General features: G+C 42.7%; 1 protein-coding gene and 1 long non-coding RNA gene across 2 annotated transcripts in view; both read left to right on the top strand.

The window, feature by feature from the left end:
- The first annotated feature begins 1,668 nt into the window (after nucleotides 1-1,668).
- Nucleotides 1,669-5,829, top strand: LOC307018828. Its single transcript, XR_013802508.1, has 3 exons — nucleotides 1,669-2,582; nucleotides 5,338-5,451; nucleotides 5,692-5,829. It is a non-coding gene; the product is annotated as an uncharacterized lncRNA (long non-coding RNA).
- Nucleotides 5,830-10,026: 4,197 nt separating this feature from the next.
- Nucleotides 10,027-22,238, top strand: part of LOC307018391 (GTPase IMAP family member 8-like) — a 19,293-nt gene continuing 7,081 nt past the window's right edge. Inside the window, exons 1-6 of the mRNA XM_079648622.1 lie at nucleotides 10,027-10,326; nucleotides 10,744-10,831; nucleotides 16,292-16,886; nucleotides 17,077-17,643; nucleotides 18,786-19,521; nucleotides 20,821-20,897. Coding sequence (XP_079504748.1) covers nucleotides 16,310-16,886; nucleotides 17,077-17,643; nucleotides 18,786-19,521; nucleotides 20,821-20,897 — 1,957 coding nt within the window. The 5' untranslated portion in view covers nucleotides 10,027-10,326; nucleotides 10,744-10,831; nucleotides 16,292-16,309. The remainder of the gene's footprint in view (nucleotides 10,327-10,743; nucleotides 10,832-16,291; nucleotides 16,887-17,076; nucleotides 17,644-18,785; nucleotides 19,522-20,820; nucleotides 20,898-22,238) is intronic.

The following is a 22,238-nucleotide window of genomic DNA, read 5'->3' as shown; positions in this document are numbered from 1 at the left end:
CTGCATCAGCCTGATTTGAAAGAAAACATTATCTTCTAACTGCTTTGAATAGGAGCTGAAAACATCTACCATATGTGTGTTAAACATCATCTTCATAATCTATACGTTAGAACATATTATAATATTGATATGCTTGTGTTCAATTAAACTTTAAATACAGGCGTGTGAAAGTGAAAGCTGCTTCTGGACCACGTTAGAGTCTGTTAACGAGTCCGACAACAAAATGGAGTCTGAGTTCACACTAGAGGTTTCTCAATACTCTAATTTCCCCTCCTCTACTCCTCTCCTCGAGACTTAGTCCCGCCCACAGGAGATGCGAGCGGAGGAGCCGAGGAGGGGAGCCGAGGAGAGAGGAGGGGAAGCAGCAGGCGGTTAGAGAAATGAGAACTCCTCTCCTCTGAGCGGTCATTTTAAAGAGACGTCCATTAGTGATGACAGGAGGCACAGCAGCCCTCTGTCTGATGGACAGATGTGTTCATGACCACTTATATATTTACTTTGATTCATTCACAGTGCGGTATAATGAGACAATAACAGGCTACAGATGAGGACACACACACAAATATATTTATATAAATATATACAATTTGAAGTATGAGAGCACTCTCATAATAACATAACAATCAGAGACTGGATATAGCGTTGTGCGTGTATGAAACTGTAAGTGTTGTTACTGTGGCATAAGCACCTGTTTGTATCTATATGTTTGCATTTCGTATGTAGATAACAGTTTACAGACAATAATCGGCGTAATATACACACACACACACACACACAAACACACACACACACAGACAGACACACACACACACACACACACACACACACACACACACACACACACACACACACAAACAGGGAAAGGGAAAACAAACACAGAGGAGGCGGCTGGAAGAGTACAGCCACTGCTCCCATGTTTTCTTTTGTGTTGCCAGTTAGTCTCTCTCAGATTTCGAGATACCCCTACCCGAGGTAGAACAAATGACAACAATGATTTTTCTTATCTTTAGGGTCTCCCATTAATGAAAGTGATTGTTGTCAAATTTTATTTCGGGGGAAAAAAGGTTTTTTTGGTTGTTCTTTAGAACTACCCCAATCCCTGAAAAAGAGCCAAACTAAACCAGGCCGAATGGGGATGGTGACTAAAAAGCCCATAACTTGAGAATAACAACTCTTTTCCTCTTCAGATTTGCTAAGGTATGAACCAGGTGGCTGTCCTACATCACCAAATAGTCAGACAATTATTTAACTAAAGAAATACTGAATTATAGTCCTGTAAACTTAGCTTTAGTTTAGACGGAAATTGTACTTTTGGTGATAGGAACATAGGACTCCATCACTTTTCTCTCATTTATCAGAAAAACAGAAATCCCTAAAAAATATACCGTTACTGAATTGTCTAGGGTGCTATTGAACACTAACCAGTAGTTGTTTGGAAATATCTGGAACAGTTCTATTGAAAATGAGATTTCTTTAGACATAGGCCTCTTCTCTGAGACACTCACATTCAGAATGCTGGAGAAGTGGCAAAATAGCCTATAAGTTAAGAATGCTCACTCTGATGGTCATTATATTTGGAGAGGGAAATACCGGGTGGCTGAACTACATCACCAAATAGTCAGAATAAGAGTAACCCAATACAATAAAGTGTATTAGTTCTAAATTGCAAGCCTCTACATTTTAAACATAGGTGTAAATAGTACAGGTTTTATTGAAACTGGAACCTTAATTCAAAGTACAGCATACAATTAATCAAATAATTCAGTGAGAGGTCAAGTTTATAGATACTAGAATATAATGTTAAACGTCAGGTTCCTCAGAAACGTTAGGGGACACATGTTGACATTCTGCACAGCAGGTGCAGAGCTCCGTACAGGGAAGGCCAACAGAGAGGCACTTTCCACTCTCTCCACACTTTGCAATACAAGTGAGTAATGTCTCTCTCTTCTGTCGGTGCTGGGGGTTTTGTAAATAGCACTGGTTGAATGACCCTATCTCGGACAATCCACCCCCTGCCAACAGGACTCCATAACAAGGGTTTGGGTTTGGGCTGTGACACCATATCGCTGTTAAAGCGATATGAATAAATGAATATGAATAAAGCTGTTTCAGGCTATAAAGAGAAACTCATGTAGTGCTGAACACGTAACATGAACGTGCCGGGCGTCGCGGTCCCGTGGGCTGGATGCGCGTTCATAATGCGGAGGGAAATAACTCTCAGAATAACGTTATTAGCACATTTTAAAACTTGAGGAACGAATGTTTTTAATAAGGGCTATACAAACGTTCATACTGGGTGGTTTATTTAGTTTAAAAAAAATTATCCAACGAGTTACAGACCACTCTTTCCCAATGTAAGTCAATGGGAAAAAGTGTTTCCGGGCCCAGCAACCTAAATGAAGTGTAGTACCGCCGTTTGGCCACAACGAATATTCTCATCAGACTCCGGCGCACTTCCCCGGGTGCTTGGACCCCACACAAACACCAGATGGATCATGGGAGATTTTCCAGCGTAGCTGACCGGCCGCCATCTTGCCACAGTCAACAGTTACTCTGATTGGCGTTATGGTAGCTGGTGTAAGGTGAGTGATCTGCACAAAAATACTCTTAACTCGCTGAAATCTTGACAGATTTACAAACGGTTTGGTTTATTATAAACATTATTAGCATGGCTATGATACAGGATGCTTGGACATGTTGAAATTGCAGCTTTTCTTTGTGTATGTGCCGTGGTTGTATTTATTAGCTGGCTAATAACAAGAGGCTGTGAGTGAGACCTAGTATTACAAAGTTGACCCAGCAACTTTACACCAGTGGGAGAGGCAGAGCTGCTTTTTCTTTTCAACATCACTTAAGTTACACATGATTTCTTCCAAGTGGTTTGGCTTGTTAAAAACATCTTGCATTATGATACAGGAATTTGCTGGCTTTGTGTTTACAGAAGTACCTGACTATGCCGGACTTTTGACTATGTATTTATTAAATCTTCATGTTCCATGAGACGCAGCACTGTGTTCCCCACATGTGTTTATGTTTGCTCAGTCTAATAAACCCATAACATGGTTGTGAAAGAATACCAAAAGTGAGGCTGGACGATGATTGATTGTTGGTGTGCCATGTGTCACCGTGTGTCTTATTGGTTTTGCGTTATACTGTATTTTATTGTGGACAGCTGGTCCTTATCTCCAAGACACATTTAAAACAAATAACCTTGAACCTTGAAGCCCCATCTCTCCCCACCTGCTCCTGCTTCCTACATCCCCTCCACACCACACCAAGTTGTTCTTCTTAATAATAATAATACATTTATTTTGGGGGGCCGCCTTTCATAACATCCAAAGACACCTTACAGGGGCATAGGGGCAATATAGGGAACCATTTAAACAGTGGATTTAGTGAGATATCAGCCGGGGTGAGACAAGACAAACCACAAATGGACTACAGAAGGACACAAAAGGACACATGGTACAGTTTATATTATTCTTGGTCTTTTTTCAATAACATATTTCAAAGGTTCTGGATTTGTTTACAAATCTAGAAACTAAATACAAAACTAGGATGATATGAAGATCTCATTTCAAAAATGATTGTGATAAATGAGACAGAGCTGGCCTGTCTGTGAGCTCATTTTATGTTGGTTTGGTTCTTCTGATAAAGGTGTGAATATCTAAATAATATACCACCATATGCTATTGTCATTAGTTGTGTCCGTGTTCTTCAAGCTAAGGCATTGCTAAATTAACAACTCTTGTCTTACAGAGTGGTAACATGAGACCGATTTTTATATATAAAATATAAATGTATTTTCATTTTATAATTTATTTATAATTTATTTTAAATATTAACAATATAATCAAATAAATGGAAATATATACACCGGCAAATATTTAATATAAATACCTTGTGTGTGTGTATAGCTATTGCTTTATCTGATTAATGTTATTTTCATATGAAAGTCCATGATTATAAGTATGCAGTATCATAACTACATCTTTGATGTTTATAAAAAACCAAACCGTTTGAAAATTGGTTGAAAATTGAGCAAGCTATGGTTATTTAAATAGTAAACCATAATGTTATGAATGAGAGAACTGCCTGTGGCAAGATGGCGGCCAAGTGGCAACGTCGGTCTCCATTGGCCAGCAGCGCGGGTGAGTGTTGCGTTCCGATAATCCTAACCCTATTTCCTATTCCTTGACCTCTGAGTGAAAGGTCACGGGGTTAAGGGATAGTGGATAGGAGAATTCAAAAGGACTTAGGAGAAGAGACTGCACTTTCACTATCCCACGTGTTAATGATGCGCCAGCGGACGTCCTGAATGTGCGTCTGCTGCTGTGGGGAAACTATGGAAACTACAGTTTTCTATACAGAGGACTACAACATGGATGTTTAATAAGAAGGAGGGACTCATCTAGAGACTCTGCACCGTGCTCTGATGCTGTTGCTTTATGCTTTATGAACGGGGACAACAGAGAAACATATTCTTCATGACCAAAGATGGAATTGAAATAAAAAAGGAAAGTGAAACTTCTGCTCGTCACCCTCTCCCTCCGGTCCACATTAATACAAATGATCCCAATACGTATGATTGATGAAAAGATCTTAAATCAATACAAATGTATTTATTATAAACGTTAGTCCTTAACACCTATCACTGTGTACATCATTCAAACATCTTTTAAAAGTTGAACAAACCCCACACAGCTCAGTGAAATGTTGACTTTATTTGATCATTTCAGTAAAAACTAACGTTCATATTTCTCTTTTTGATTATAATACTGATGAACGTTCAAAACAAAGCACTTTGGCAACTTACCACATACGTTTTAAAATACTTGATAAGCACCGTAACGTTCATGATATAATTTCTCCGTCATAATCGGTTGTTTCCGTGAACGGACGAATGTTGTGTGACGCAAATGCTGCGGCTGCAATGCATTGTGGGGCAGCATTTTCTCCTCTCCTTTTGGTTAGGGAGGTCCAGTGGTTCCTAAGCTGAAGGAGGTTATAAAGGAAGTTTGAAACCTCCTTTCCTTTCATCTAGAGAATTGGAACGGCACTTATCATGGCTGCCACTGAGGGGCTTCCGGGTCATTTCACTCCGTTAGGAAGGTTCCTAAGAGAAATGGACTATTGGAACGCAGCCCAGTGTTTATATTTATCAAGATACAGTCGGCAAGCAAGGGAACGCCCATAAAACGTCACATCCGGTTCGCGCTGAGGGGGAAAACAAACCGGCTTCCACAATGCCCAGGAGCTGCTGTGTGCCCTTTTGAACAACTAACAAGCTTAAAAATCCAAATCTAAAATGTTATCGTTTGCCCAACGGGATCACAGAGCCCAGGAGAAGAACCCGGTGGCTTCAAGCGATCCGTCGGGAGTATGAGTTTGGCCACCTGTGGGATCCAAAATCCAAACATGTGTACGTCTGTAGTCAGCACTTCATTACAGGTATGACAACGTTATTCACACGATAACTGTTAAATTGTTTCGTAGTTAACATGAATGTTCAATTACTAGTTTTAAGAGAAGTTAACTAACTACTACGTTATGCAGGCTACCTTGCTTGAGTATACAAAAACACAGCTATGCTAACATCACTGGTGGTAGCTTCCAAGCTTTCTGCAGTTAGAATGTATTTCACCCCCTTCTATCCCCTTCTCATTTAGTTTGTGAACTGTCTTGCCCTAGCCTTAAAAAACGAGGACATAGCCCACCCAGACTACACACCCTCGCTGTTCCCACATAAAAAGACAAAGTCTCCCAGGTCAGTACTTCAGAGGCTGGAGAGAAGGAGGAAGCGTGAGGGTGTTCAGTCTGCCCAACCAGGATCCCCAACATCAGAGGGCCCAGCACCAGAAGCCCCAGCACCAGAAGCCCCAGCACCAGAATCCCCAACATCAGAGGGCCCAGCACCAGAAGCCCCGACACCAGGATCCCCAACATCAGAGGGCCCAGCACCAGAAGCCCCGACACCAGAATCCCCAACATCAGAGGGCCCAGCACCAGAAGCCCCGGCACCAGGATCCCCAACATCAGAGGGCCCAGCACCAGAAGCCCTGGCACCAGGATCCCCAACATCAGAGGGCCCAGCACCAGAAGCCCCGGCACCAGGATCCCCAACATCAGAGGGCCCAGCACCAGAAGCCCCGGCACCAGGATCCCCAACATCAGAGGGCCCAGCACCAGAAGCCCCGGCACCAGGATCCCCAACATCAGAGGGCCCAGCACCAGAAGCCCCGGCACCAGGATCCCCAACATCAGAGGGCCCAGCACCAGAAGCCCCGGCACCAGAATCCCCAACATCAGAGGGCCCAGCACCAGAAGCCCCGGCACCAGGATCCCCAACATCAGAGGGCCCAGCACCAGAAGCCCCGGCACCAGGATCCCCAACATCAGAGGGCCCGGCACCAGAAGCCCCGGCACCAGAATCCCCAACATCAGAGGGCCCAGCACCAGAATCCCCAACATCAGAGGGCCCGGCACCAGAATCCCCAACATCAGAGGGCCCAGCACCAGAAGCCCCGGCACCAGGATCCCCAACATCAGAGGGCTGAAAACAAGCTGAGATATTTTTCTTTTTGATAGCATGCATAAAGTGTGGGGTTTTTGTAATACTTACCTGGCTGTCTGTGTAAATGTACACAATTTATAGATAAGTATTACTAACGACTGTCTCTTCTCACAGAGCTATCACCGACTCAAAATACAGTATTTCATTGCATGTCACCCATCTGGCTCAATCACGTATCTCTCCAAAGGCTGGGGAGGGAGGGCTTCAGGTGTGCATATTGTAAGGAACTGACTTCTTATCTCAGAAGTTCCACCAAGCAGGAGATCAGGTAACAATTCAACTGGTTTTTTCTATTTCTAATTTAAGTCTTATTTGTGAATTTATTATTTATCCATAGTTACCTTTTTTGAGTTACAGTTGAAGTAAAGTAGTGTTTTTAAGTATTTGTTATGTTTATTTCAGATGTTAGTCGACAGGGGCTTCCCTTTGAAGGATGACTTTTCTGTTCTGGGTGCACAGCTCATCACACCGTCTTTCACGAGGGGCCGAAAACAACTGTCAGCCGAAGATGTTGCAAATTCTTGTGTGACGTCGAACATCAGAACTCACATCGGTAAGTATAGAGTCAGCAGTCAGATTCATACAGTACGTACATTCTAATGTTTTTGGTATTCAGAGTGTGCTGCATCATCAAATCACTGTTGCTACTTGCCGCTGACGTGGGTCACATTTCCCTAACTAAATTAATTACTGTAACAGTACAGATCCGGGTTAACACGTGCTGAGACGTTATTCAATTAATCCCATCAACGAGTACATGTGATCCCTACTTTGTAGGGTGTCTTAAGATAACATTTGATCTTAAAAACATGTTATTCTATATTTAAATACATTGAACTGTTGTTCACATTTAGTGCAATATCAAGAGAACAGGATAACAGGAAGTTAACAGGAATCTTTCTTTAACATGAAAAAGAAACACTAACTATAGGACACAATGCACTGACGATATGATATAACGGTCAACTGTGCTACTCCTGTGAAACTCAAACATAACAATGAAGATAAACAGCATTTTAACAACAAATATGTGATATGTGGTCTGAGAGAGTCACTGGTGCCCTGAAGAGCCGGCACCACATTCTGGATGGCCCACTTCCTCTGCGCCTGGTGAAGAGACTGCAGGATGAAAGCACTAATGAACTTGTCTGGCAGTGTCATGTACAACCGTTACAGAATCTGAGAGTAAGAACAAAATCAATGCAGTAATTTAATAATGAGCATCAGAGAACAATGTTTTATGCAACTTTTTTATACAACGAAGAAGTCATTATTCCAATTGTGCCTTTTAACAGGTTTCAGTTGAGACATAATCTCTCTAATCAAAACCACTTGTTTTTCTTCATATCACAGCGATGTTACGGAGATGAATTTCATTGCAACATCAGTTTCCTCCAATATTGTACAGCCCATTATTCATTCTATTTGTAGCCTATGTATGTTTTCATGTTGTAAATAAATGTATGGGCTTTGTGATATTTGATTGTGTACATATAGTCTAGTAGTCTATGTGGATACTGAATGAAATAACTATAATATGTTTCAAAATGAATTGGTATAAATAAATATGTAACTCTGTCACAGTGACTTATTTGTTGCCATTTTTACACTGATTGGAAATTCAACCACCGGGTGCATCTTTCAGCTCCCGAAGTTTGTGTAGTATGTGTTGTGACCAAAATGTTTGCATCACATGAATGGCACCACTGATGAAGTCCTCATCTCTTTGTACTCTGAATATCAGGCAGGTCTGAGGAGTCCAAGTGATGAAGTCTGCATACATCCGTTTGGTAACAAACATCTGCATTTGGACCTGTCAAATGCAATCATCATAACACTAATATTTACATTATAGACAGTATGCCATCTGTGGATAATTGCACAAAATGCTGCAGACTTATTAGAGGTGTGCGGGTATATGCAGGTGAAATATTGAAATACCTGAGTGAAATATGCATGACTTCTCTTTAAGCTTGTCAGACTTTCCAGATGTCCTCTTTTGACCTCAAGCCGCTGTTGGTACCCAGTAGAGGTGTCTTGAGGTAACACCCTCACCACAGCAGTCACAGGAAACATAGCCATCACATGAAACCCCCAGGTATGACATAGTTTGGCAGATGCGGAAGCCAGCCTTTCTGATGACCAGGTTCTGATGTGGTGCGTCTACTGGGCCACAGATGTAAATGGTGGAAGACAGGTTGTCTGTGGGGCTCCCAGCTCCAAGAGCATATTGATAAGTGTCAATGGCATCTTGCTCATGGTGTCTCCCCCACTGAATCCAGGGCTTCATTACTGGCCTGTGCCTTTGTTCACATGGTGTTGATCAGTGACTTGCTAGGATGTTCTGTAGCTGTTAAGACACGGTGGGCTATGGAGCCTGTAACGCCACCAACCCGCTCTTGATGCCATTGCACACAGGATGCCTGATGGATGGTTGCTGTCTCCACATTTTCGATCTCCTCCTCGGTCACCTCATGCTGGCTGAAACATCATGGCTTCTTAAAAGGCCTGGAAAAACCCATGAAACTATTTAATACCACAGAGTCAGGTGATCTGTCAGCCAGCATAGTGAGGAACTGCTGCTGCTGTGATAAACAGGCTTTTGGGGTAGGGGATTTCCTTTTCCTTTTTTTTGACGTCTTGTCCTCTGTGTAAAAAGTTGTCTCCGCAACAAGAGCAGGCTCAATCTTTTTAACACACGTCTTGTTCCACTCACAGGCTTTGCTTGTGCATGGCACTTTGTTGATCCCCATGTGGACACAAGCCTCTAATTGAAAAAGAACAGCAGCCACATGGGAACAACTTTCACCAAGACTGAAAAGGAAGTAAAAAAATATCCATTAGCTCTAGATCACTAAAGATATTGGGCCTAAGATTTTACATAATACTGCCCTGTCTGGTGACATTTCTTTTGGAACATTTTGATATATTTGGACGTATTTATGTCACCCACGCACGCACACACAAACAAATGAACGCTTTCACAAACGTACCCTGCCATGCAGTTGCAGTGGGCAGCGACGATGGTACCCTCTCCCTTAACTGCTACCCACGTCTGGTGCGGCTTCTCTGTCACCCTCCAGGATGGCTTTACATCACACCGGAACAGGTAGGTATCCGATGAAGGTAGTTTATGATGGAGCACAACTCCAACAAAGCCACTTGTAAAAAAGTTGTGTGCCTCCAGGGACCGATAGTTCTCTAGGCGGCTGTGTGTGTAAATCCCTGCGTGATATAACGTACCGAGTCGTCAATAACCAATATGTATATGCAGCTTATGATGGCTATTGTGCAATAACCATTGTGTGATGAACAAATTCACTAAAACGTGCTAATTTCCTTGTCAGACATATAAATTATGTGAGGTTTAATTAATCAGTTAACGTGATTTTGCCTCTTTACCAGAGGAGGGCGCTCCGTCCCAGCGCTGGGAGCAGAGGGAGGTGAGTTGCCGTACAATATGACGGATATGACGGATGACGGATGCGACGGAAATACACCCGAGCAGATATGGTACCCCGAGCAGATGAGCAGATATGGTACCTACACCGGGTCATTTCACTCGGTTAGGAAGGTTCTTAAGCTAAATGGACTATTCGACTTCAGCCTGGTACTCAGTGTTGTGGGTGGTGCTTTTATTTTGAAAGTAATCTTTACATGGGCACGTGACTTCCTTAAGAGAGATATACGTCGCGCTCGAGTGTACGGTCTGCTGCTGGTGAGGAGTGGAAGCCCTTATTACACCTGAGCAGGTACTTTAATACACTCTCTACAAACTATTATATATATAAACAATATCATATATATATATATATATATATCACTTGTTTTTATCTTTGACTGCATTTCTTCATTTCCTGGTTCCAAAACAAAGTCACACTCGTTACACATCTGCTAAACTTCAATATATATTACATTACCACAAAGTAGATGTTGAAATGGAGCAAACAGCTGATTGTTTGACGTTAATAAAGTTTGAATCTCCTGAAATCATGAACAGAGGAACGGAGCTTTATGGTGTTGAGTCAGGGGGGAGCACCGGACGGTTGGTGGCTGGTTTGTGTTTAGTTTATTTATTATAACTTGTGGATAGATTATGTAACATGTATACATACACAAGTGTTACGTGTATAATGTTAATTGATTATTTTAACGTTTTGTTTGTACAGTTCCAGGTATATCTAGCATCCACCTCCTGAAGCAGCGCTTTGAACCCCGACCTGATCTCAACAGCTATGACCCGTCTCTCTTTACCCAGTAAGCATTTCTTCCTTTCATACATGTTTCACTAACCACTGTAATACCTGGATCTATGTTTGACTCTCCTATAGTGTACATTGGAATGATTTCATACCTGTTTTTATCTATTCTGGAATTTATTATAACTATAATAATTATATGAAAGTGTGCCTTGGAATCATTTGTTTACATAGATACAGTGGTGTAGTGGGGATTTTTTTACTGGGTGGACGGGGGGGGGGGGGGGGGGCGGGTAGGGACACTATGTACATGGGGGTACACTGTGTGTATCTTACATGATGCCGTTTAGACAATAATAATAATGATAATAATAATAAAGGGCGGTGCCGGGCCGAACCGATCCGGCCTTTCTGCGCGACTGTCCATAGTAACGCGTCTCTTTAGTAGCGCGCGCAACGGAAAGTCTGAGAGGATGTTCAGCATGGGGAGGAAGATAGTCACAGAAAACAGAACAAGAATGGACATCTCCACCCTCTGCTCACTCCTTTCCTGTAAGTTAAACTATACAGGTCCAGCCAGTGGCGGCTGGTGGAAAATATTTTAGGTGGGGCTGTGGAAATGGTGACCAAACAATCAATACTAGTAAGACCCCTTACATTATGACTTCAATCAATCAATGTTTATTTATATAGCCCAATATCACAAATGTTACATTTGTCTCAGTGGACTTCACAGTTTGTACAGAATATCAGTATGACAATACAACACCCTCTGTCCTTAGACCCTCTCTCCTCAGACCCTCTGTCTAGAGATGTCCCGATCCGATCACGTGATCGGGGATCGGAGCCGATCACGTGATTTTCAAAAGATCGGAATCGGGAGAAAAAAATCGGGGATCGGGATTTCTTTTTCTTTTTTTTCAATACTTTTTTTTAAATTTTGTATTCAATGTTACAAAACAAAAATGACCATGTTCAAGTCTTAAAGTCATCCTGAGGCCTTAGTTTTGGTTTCAAATGACAGAACATCATGTATGTGTTGCTTCTTTGGGGCTTGTTTTCATAGACCTGCTTATTTCTCTCAAATCTGGCCACAGAGTGGGCGCAGTGTCTAATAGTAGCAGTAAGCTAACGAGTACTGATAAGCTTTATTTTGTTTTGATCCAATGCTGCACAACTGAACTGATCCAATGCTGCTGTGAAAGAAAGAAGCTATATCCATGTTGGATAGAATATCCAATTTAAATACAAACATAACCTTTAGGGACAACTTGAATGCTTTTTTTCTCTTAATGCATTGCATAAAGATCGGATCGGGAAAAATCGGTATCGGCAAATTGTCAAAATCAAATGATCGGAATCCGATCGGGAGCAAAAAAAGGTGATCGGGACATCCCTACCTCTGTCCTTAGACCCTCACATCGTACAAGGAAAACTTCCAGAGAAACCCACAGTTTAAAGGGGAACATGGGAGAAACCTCAGGGAGAGCAACAGAGGAGGGATCCCTCTCCCAGGACGGACAGACGTGCAATAGATGCCGTGTGTAAATTGAAAAGATAATACATTTGCAACATAGGTAGTCCAAATGTTTGGAAATGCATGTGTGTATAATAAGAAGATGAATCCACGAGGATATCCATCCAGGACTTATGATCCAGGACCACAGCCACGACTCAAGATCCAGGACTCGAGATCCATGACACAGGACCGCAGGATCATCCATGACTCCGGATCCCGGCGTATATAGACACCAAAAGAAAGACATTTGGGGAGGCTGGGTTAATGGGAACATGAGAGTACACAGGTATAGACAGAGAGAAGGAAGAAGTAAGATGTCCCCCGACAAACTAAGCCTATATCAGCAAAACTAGGGGCTGAATCTAATCAGCCCTAACTATAAGCTTTATCAAAAAGGAAGGTCTTAAGCTCACTCTTAAAAACGGATAGGGTGTCTGCCGTCCGAACACAAACTGGAAGCTGATTCCACAAAAGTGGAGCTTGATAAGAAAAGGCTCTGGCTCCCATTGTACTTTTAGAGACTCTAGGAACAACCAACAACCCTGCATTCTTGGAACGCAATGCCCTAGTAGGACAGGAGGGTATAATGAGTTCTTTAAGGTAAGATGGCGCCTGCCCATTAAGGGCTTTGTAGGCCAGAAGAAGAATTTTAAATTCTATCCTGTGTTCTATAGGGAGCCAGTGTAAGGCAGCCAGAACAGGAGTAATGTGGTCCCTTTTCCTAACTCTGGTTAGTACACGAGCTGCAGCATTTTGAATCAGCTGAAGCGACTTGACTGACTTCTTGGTACACCCTGATAATAAGGAGTTACAATAATCCAGCCTTGAAGTAACAAATGTATGGACTAGTTTCTCTGCATCGTTTTGAGGCAAGATATGCCTGATTTTTGCAATGTTACGTAGATGGAAGTAGGCGGTCCTTGAAATTGATTTTATGTGGGTGTTAAAGGATCAATCCTGATCAAATATAACACCAAGATTCCTTACAGTCTCACTGGAGGCCAAATTAATGCCATCCATAGTTAATATATCTTTAGATAATTTGTTTCGTAGATTCTTCGGGCCAAGTACAATAACTTCAGTTTTGGTCGTGTTTAACATCAAAAAGTTTAAGGTCATCCACGTTTTTAAGTCCTTGAGGCAGTCTTGAATTTTATTTAGATGATTAATTTCATCAGGCTTGATTGATAAATATAGTTGAGTATCATCCGCATAACAATGAAAGTTTACAGAATGCTTCCTTATAATATTGCCTAACGGAAGCATATATAGGGTGAACAAAATAGGTCCGAGCACTGAGCCCTGTGGCACTCCATGGCTAACTTTGGTTTGCATGGAAGATTCATCGTTGACACGTACAAACTGAGAGCGTTCAGATAGATAGGACCTAAACCAGCCTAAAGCAGTTCCCTGTATGCCAACTAAGTGCTCTAGTCTTTGCAATAGGATATCATGGTCGATAGTATCAAATGCAGCACTGAGATCGAGCAAGACAAGAATAGAGACAAGTCCCTTTTCAGAGGCTATTAGAATGTCATTTGTGACTTTAACCAGAGCTGTCTCTGTGCTATGTTGTGTTCTAAAGCCAGACTGAAAATCTTCAAATAAATCATAGTTTTTTAAGTGATCACACAGCTGTTTTGCGACTGCTTTCTCAAGAATATTTGAGAGGAACGGAAGATTAGAAATGATGGTTTAGAAGAGAGAATCATTGAATTTAATTGTTCAAGGTTTATGGCCGAAAAGCATTCTAGTTTACTATCGAGTGTAATATTAGAACTTACGTTTCCGGGAGCTGTTGATAACACTGGTGATGTTAGAGGGGGGGGGGGGGGAAGGACCAATTGATGCTTAAAATATGAGAAGACTGATCAATACCTTTATAATCTTCAGTGTGGTTAGCTATGAATCTCCCAAAACTTCGAAACACCTTGTCTTGGACATAGTTTCTACAGTATAAACTGTGTTCAGTACAGTAGGCCCACACAAACTGCAGAACACCGGGGCTTTGGGAACACTCAAAATGATTTAAAATGATTTAATTCCCATTTAACCTGTTAAGGGGCTTTTTCCCCCTGTTTTTTTCTCTGACAAAACTGTGTCTCAGGGCTTCTTAAAATGTAATGAACTATTAATGTGTCCTGCTCATTCAACAGGAAGAAACTCAGCTAACTGATGATATGAACCATGTTTACCGAAACAAAACACAAGTCTCACAAGAAGCGTCTAAATAAGCCCTGAGCGAAAGAATGCTAACGCACTCTAGGTATAAATCAATCGATATGCTTATCGGATATGCACAAACAAGCTGAGCTAACAAGCTGAGATTCCACAGGTTCTTGAAATATAAGGATCATCACTGAGCGATCAGAACTCGCGACAGGGGAAGCAAATACAGACATCACACGACGCAGCTTTAGGTAGCACAACACGGAGATAGGCTCACCTTTTGCTGTTACTCTGATCAAAAACAATAAAAACCCGGCTGAAGGTTAATCCATAGGTTAATCCAATGTGTCTGTCACTTTGAAAAAATGATTGATAATCCATAACTTTTATGTCAAAAACTGAGTTTTCATATTAGCTGCTAATGATAGCTTCCAGAGTGAATGACAGCTTCCTGTTTTGTCTCCTTGGATACGAGTCCAAACAAATCACAGACTGCACCGGGCGCTGACGTAGGCGCCCTGTGACCATCAGATTTCACGACGCTGATTGGCTGAAATTATGTTCCTGCGCCATAGTTTAAAGATAGCAACAGTTGGCTTCTGCTGCACTTGCTGTACTCTCGCCTGGGAGCTGTGCTCAGCGCCCGGACGAGAGAGGGTAATGATACACGCTGCGGCCAGGCAGGAAACATGTGATTTATCAGTAACTTTAGACATCGTAACACAATTTTAAACCAGATTTTATCGTAGATTATACATTTTACTGATACCAATTATATAATATTTACCTTGTTCATTAAAAATAAAAAATATGTTTTTTAAATATATATTTTTTTATTTTTAATGTGGGAAGAGGGGGGGCGGCGCCCCTAGGCTGTGGGCCGGCCGCCACTGGGTCCAGCCCACACATATGACAGCGCAGTTGCTCCATCATTCCATCTCTTCTATTGTTGGGGAATTATTGAAACAGGATGTACAGTGTTCCGCGGCATCCACCGCTGCGAAAATGTGGGGCAGGGCTGTAAAGTGGGGGGGGGGCAATAGCCCCTTAGTCCCCCTGCTTCCGGCGTCCCTGACTCTGGACTATGAGTAATATATATTTTAAATCAAACCCCGCCGTCTTATCCTGTAGAGACTGGTACTGAGTAAGAAGAAGTGACACATCAGGTGCTCGGTAATTACTCCATCTTCTGCCTTTGTTTGCTTTTTGTGTCCGTAAACTCTATCAATTTAATGCGAACCAAAATAAATGAACATGCAGTGTTACATATCATTCCACCATTGAAATGTTATGTCCATTCATATTTGGCTGAATTGTAAGTTAAAGCGGAAATTGTGTTTATTCGCTGCTTCAGCCAACCGCATGCCAAATGCACTCGTATGAATCCATTCATTTCCTGCACTTTATTTTGTTATTCTTTTATGTATGTATGAATGCTGTGAGTCTCAAAAGGTGAATCCCTCATTTCAATTGATAGAAATATGGACTTTAAACGCCATATATTGAACAACTTTTTTTGTAAGATCTGCTCAAATATTACTTTGTAATCACAAGAATAACTAGTGGCGTGTAAAATCCTCAATTGTCATTTTGAAATCTGGAACTTTAAGATCATACAACAAACGTTTTCACCTTACATATCCGTTACTGTAAGATCTTGCACAAGCCATAGTTCCAAACTAACAAACTACAAGGTGAGCGCCTGATTTCCCGATTACGCCATTGTCACCCTAAAGTCTGTATTCTTAAGATCAACTGATTTCGGCCCCAGGAATGGAGATATAGTGTTTCTTAAGGTAATTTCCTGAATCTGATGCTTCTCTCCTGCAGGGTCTCTGATCTTCATACATGAATCCAGATCTCACCATCGTCCTGCTCGGAAAAACAGGAGTTGGTAAAAGTGCTTCAGGAAACACCATCCTGGGAAGACCAGCGTTTAAGTCTAAGCTGTCTTTCAGGTCTGTGACCACAGAAATCTCTGAGCAAACAGGAAGTGTGTTAGGGAAACAGATCTCAGTGGTCGACACTCCAGGAATATTAGACAGCAAGGAAACAGAGAAGAAGATTGAAGACTTCTGTCAGGATCTCCTGAGGTCCTCCAGGCGCTGTCTGTTTCTGGTGACCCTCAGAGTCGGACGCTTCACAAAGGAAGACCAGGAGGCGCTGAAGACAGCAATGAAAGTCCTCGGGCCTCAAGGGTTGAAGAAGAGTTACCTCCTCTTCACTGGAGGAGACGCTTTAGAGGATGAGACTTTGGAGGATTTCATCTTTGAAGAAGGAGATGAAGCTCAGCTTCCTGATGTTGTTCAGATGTTTGATGGGAGATATCACCTCTTTGACAATAAGTCTGATGATGAAGAACAAGTCAGAAATCTGCTGCTGAAGTCTGGCCACCTGAGAACTGAGGATCAACCTAACTCACCAGGTACTGTTCGGTCCAATGCTCTTTATTAACGTTCAGTAACGTATTGATTAACGTTCAGTAACATCTCTATTAACGTTCAGTAACATCTCTATTAACGTTCATGCTCTTCTCTCAGTGCCTACCTGAAATTGAATATTTGTTAACGATTGTTTAAAATACATTTTTTTCTGATCTTCATACATGAATCCAGATCTCACCATCGTCCTGCTCGGAAAAACAGGAGTTGGTAAAAGTGCTTCAGGAAACACCATCCTGGGACGAGCAGAGTTTATGTCTAAGCTGTCTTTCAGGTCTGTGACGACAGAAATCTCTGAGCGTAGAGGAAGTGTGTTTGGGAAACAGATCTCAGTGGTCGACACTCCAGGAATATTAGACAGCAAGGAAACAGAGAGGAAGATTGAAGACTTCTGTCAGGATCTCCTGAGGTCCTCCAGGCGCTGTCTGTTTCTGGTGACCCTCAGAGTCGGACGCTTCACAAAGGAAGACCAGGAGGCGCTGAAGACAGCAATGAAAGTCCTCGGGGGCAGAGGGATGAAGAAGAGTTACCTCCTCTTCACTGGAGGAGATGCTTTAAAGGGAAAGACTTTGGAGGATTTCATCTTTGCAGAAGGAGATGAAGCTCAGCTTCCTAATGTTGTTCAGATGTTCTCGGGCGCCCATCACCTCTTCGACAACGAGTCTGACGATGAAGAACAAGTCAGAAATCTGCTGCTGAAGTCTGGCCACCTGAAAACTGAGGATCAACCTGACTCACCAGGTACTGTTCAGTCCAATGCTCTTTATTAACGTTCAGTAACGTCTTTATTAACGTCTTTGGATGAAATGGTAACTGACGTAGATTCCTCAACATGAGTGAATCCTAACAGCTGCTGGTGTTGGATGTTAAAGTGAATCATCAATATATTCATCATAATCAAGGGATCCACATTGCTCGGTCTGTTACCTTTCGGCGAACAATATAAGCATGCCAGTCACGCCCTGATACGAACACGTTAACACACAGCTCGACTGCATGTCCACTGGGTGTGTCTCAGTTGTGGTTAACAGTTCACATTCCAGTAAACATAGGTGCAGGGTCGTGCACAGACACTTAGAGGGGCTATTTCAACTAAATTGAACAGTAATTCACATCTCATAACAAAATAAGCTAAGGTGACTACTTGCATTCAGTGACTTGATTTTTAAAATGAAAACCAGGGCAACCTTTTGTTTTGCGGTCCATATCTCATTACAATATCTAATGTTAGTAACTATTAAAGAAAACATGGACAATATAGTCACTAGAGTTTAGTATGATTAAGGATTAGTTCCTATGTATCTTCTCTTGCGCATCCTTTAATATTTACTGTTACAAGACTGCGCTGGCACCAGAGTTTGTTTCAGGGATAAAACATGAGACAATACTTTTACTAAAAGAAAATGTTGTAAATGAACTATGATGCACTTTGGTAACGTTTCATAATCAAATCTGAATATGAAGTTACAACTGAGCATCACATGTGTGTGGAGACTGTGGTTATACTGACAGGAGCTGTCGTCTTAACCAGATCTAATTAAGGTAACTTCTCAAATCATAATTTGTCAAATTGTTCTGAAAAGATGTTAACTGACTAAAAAGGAAATGATTGAGTAAGGATGTTTTTGGTACAACTAGAAAACAAAATAGAAGACGCATTGTTCTAAGAATAAAAGATCAAACCTAGCCTAATGATTCTAAAATGATGCTCTTGCACCAATCAGTAGCTTTAATACATTCTTGAGTCTCATTGTCCAAGTTTTCCGTTCTCTCTGTGTGAATGAAGCTTATCTAGCAGCTGACACATTCAGATTATGTTTGACTGACAGCACATGTACAGAGATTTACTGTTCATTAATTATCACCGTGTTTCTGTCTCCCAGCTGGTGTTCCCAAAGAGAGGAGGATCGTGATGCTGGGTCTCCCTGGAGCTGGGAAAAGTTCCTCTGGAAACACCATCCTGAGATCTAAGAGGTTTGAACCAGCTGCTGACTTTGATTCAGTCAGTAAAGAGACGACCTCTGCATCCGCCACAGTGGAGGGCTGTAAGGTCACGGTGGTTGATACTCCAGGGTTCACTGATAAACATCTGACTCCAGAGCAGTTGTACCTGCAGATCATGAGGTCTGTGGTCGAGGCGAGTCCAGGAGTCCATGCCTTCGTTATCGTGGTCAGAGTAGGCAGAATCACTGAAGCAGACATCAAGCTGTTTGAGCTCCTTCCTAAACTCTTTGAAGGCGATGCTCTGAAGTACTCCATGGTGCTTTTCACTCATGGAGACAACCTCAAAGAAGGTCAGTCCATTGAGGGTCTGATCCTTTCCAACAGACATGTCTCTGAGCTGGTCTCCATGTGTGGAGGTAGATACTGTGTGTTTGACAACAACACCAAGAGAAGCAGAGAGCAGGTCAGAACCTTCCTGTCTAAAATAGATGAGATGGATTCAGCTAACGGAGGACAGCACTACACAGACCAGATGTTCAGGATGGCTGAGACCTTCCTTAGAGAGGAAAGGATGTTAAGGATGCCTGAGACCTCCCTTAGAGGACGAAGGAACCCGTCAGGTGCGTCAGGCGGTGGTGGCTTTTGGGAGATGATGAACCCTTTTAATTGGACAAAAAGATGAGGGAAGTCCGGGTCAGCCCCTAGACTACCGGATCCTACCTATTTAAAAGCTACAGCCAAACGAGGGAAAAAGATTCAAGCCCTAAACCAAAGACGGCTGAGCACTGTGGGACCTGGCTGCAGTATATTCCTATGTTTGTTTATTGGATGCACTGAAGCACGTTTTATTGTTGATAAATCTGTGTGTAGATGATCAGCAGAAAGCAGCGGGTATTTTCCAGTCACCGGATAACAACATGATGTCAGTGTATGTAATCCATATGTAGTAATAATGCCTGTATACAAGTTAATATACAGACCGCTCTGCTTTCTTTAATAGTCATTGATCAGTGAATGACAGGAAACTCTTGACAGATGTTGTTGTGTCGTTTGATTATATCTGACTCTGTGCCTTTAAGAGATGACTTGTCTGATCTGTAATAAAGAGTTGAACTTTACCTGAGAGGAGTCCATCTTTTGTTCTCCGAGACCTCCGGCCAGGCCTGGGTCTCCCACACCTTCAGGTGAACCTCCATCCTGGTTTCTAGACGTTAGAAACTCTGTTAGGAACAAGGGGAATGAACTGTTCTGACAGAGAGGGTTAAAGAAAAGAAGAGGGACTGTTTAGAGAATCACTTTGGGTAATGTTGTGTCTCCTAAAGCTTCGCACTGTAAGGATCTCTGGATGTCTTACAGGGGAGACGAAAGGCTAGAAACAAAGTTGAGGTTTTATTCCAACCAATGAAAGGCTTCTTAGATCTTCTGAGCACCTTATACTATCCTCAAACATGATGTAATACTTCCTGATATCTCGATCCTGTGCTCTCTTCTTATTAAAGTCTTTTTTTTTTTCTTTGTTCCCTGAAATCAAACAATGGTCTCAACTTCTTCTAGTCATACAAAAGTACAAGTGTTATTTTGCCTTGCTCAACGGCACAACAGGAGGTGAACTGGGACCTCTCCAAGTAGCAGTCCACATTTAGGTCTGTCTGTTCGGGGACTTGAACCGGCGACTCTACGGCTCCATGTCCAAGTCCCTAGGGTCCATAGGGTCCCTACTGACTGAGCCCCTGCTGGATATACTATCTATAAAGCAACATAGTTTGGAAGGCATATAAACAAGGGTTCATATGACTGAATCAAACTACACTTATTAGGCAACACAACATCAAAACTAGTTCTCCAAAAGTTTAAAGTAGCAGCTGACAACTTTCCATCATTTCCCTCCCAGCGTTTCCAAACACTATTATTCCTGTGACCGGGTTAAGAATAAATCTCCAGTGTTTTCTGTCTCGTGAATCCTCCTCTCTTCAGGCGGGTTGGGATCCAGGTCACAGACCTCTCCAGAGTCGTGTCCTGTGACCTCGACCTTAAAGAGGTTTCCCCTGAGGGTTAGATGTCTGCCTCATCACTAATCGTATGACTACTTGCTCTGTCTAAGATGATGTCCTCGCCTCCTGCTGGGGGGCTTCTTCTTTTTTGACCGGAAGTCCAGTTGCTTCATCCAGCCTTAACCACATGCCCTGACCAACAGGACCATTAAGAACAGATGCTCCGCCCCCCTAATCTCTGCACTAACTCTAACTCAATCCAGTACGTTCAAATGGTTTTATAATCCAATTCATCATTTCAATTCGCTCAAAATGCATAGAACGTATGTATGTTTGAAAGAGTCAACAGGCCAACTTGGTAAATGCAATGCAGTTTCACCTGCTCTGAGTTTCAGAACTTTCACAGTTCAAGTGAAAAATAGCTTTCTTCTGGGATTATGAGGCGTCTAATTTCCTCAGAAGAAAATGAACACATAACTTCATGTTTCTCCAGGTCAGGGGTCTCCAACCTTTTTTAGGATGAGAGCTACTTTCAAAAAATAAAACAAGTCGGGGCTACTTTTACTCCTTTTACGTTTTTTACAGTGAATATATTTAGCACATTTTAACATTATTATATGCTGACCTTTAACCTTTGTGTCTGTTTGGGTCTGTGGGACCCGTTTTCAGTGTTTACTAAAAGAACATGTATTCAATTTAATTATTTTAACCTGCTTTATTTTGGGGGGGGGCTCACCTCCTCTAGGGGGGACCTCACATCCAGGGGTCCTCACATCCTCTAGGGGGGACCTCACATCCTCACATCCTCTAGGGGGGTCCTCACATCCTCTAGGGGGGACCTCACATCCTCTAGGGGGGTCCTCACATCCTCTAGGGGGGACCTCACATCCAGGGGACCTCACATCCTCTAGGGGGGACCTCACATCCTCACATCCTCTAGGGGGGTCCTCACATCCTCTAGGGGGGACCTCACATCCTCTAGGGGGGTCCTCACATCCTCTAGGGGGGACCTCACATCCAGGGGGCCTCACCTCCTCTAGGGGGGACCTCACATCCTCTAGGGAACCTCACATCCTCTAGGGGGGACCTCCCATCCAGGGGTCCTCACATCCTCTAGGGGGGTCCTCACATCCTCCAGGGGGGACCTCACATCCTCTAGGGGAACCTCACATCCTCTAGGGGGAACCTCACATCCAGGGGTCCTCACATCCTCTAGGGGGGTCCTCACATCCTCCAGGGGGGACCTCACATCCTCTAGGGGGGTCCTCACATCCTCTAGGGGGGACCTCACCTCCTCTAGGGGGGTCCTCACCTCCTCTAGGGGGGTCCTCACATCCTCTAGGGGGGACCTCACATCCAGGGGTCCTCACATCCTCTAGGGGGGACCTCACAACCTCTAGG

Source organism: Notothenia rossii (genome assembly GCF_949606895.1).
Source record: "Notothenia rossii genome assembly, chromosome: 9".
NCBI classification, from domain to species: domain Eukaryota; kingdom Metazoa; phylum Chordata; class Actinopteri; order Perciformes; family Nototheniidae; genus Notothenia; species Notothenia rossii.
Note: the sequence above shows the minus strand (reverse complement) of the source record. Positions and strands in the feature narration are given on the sequence as shown.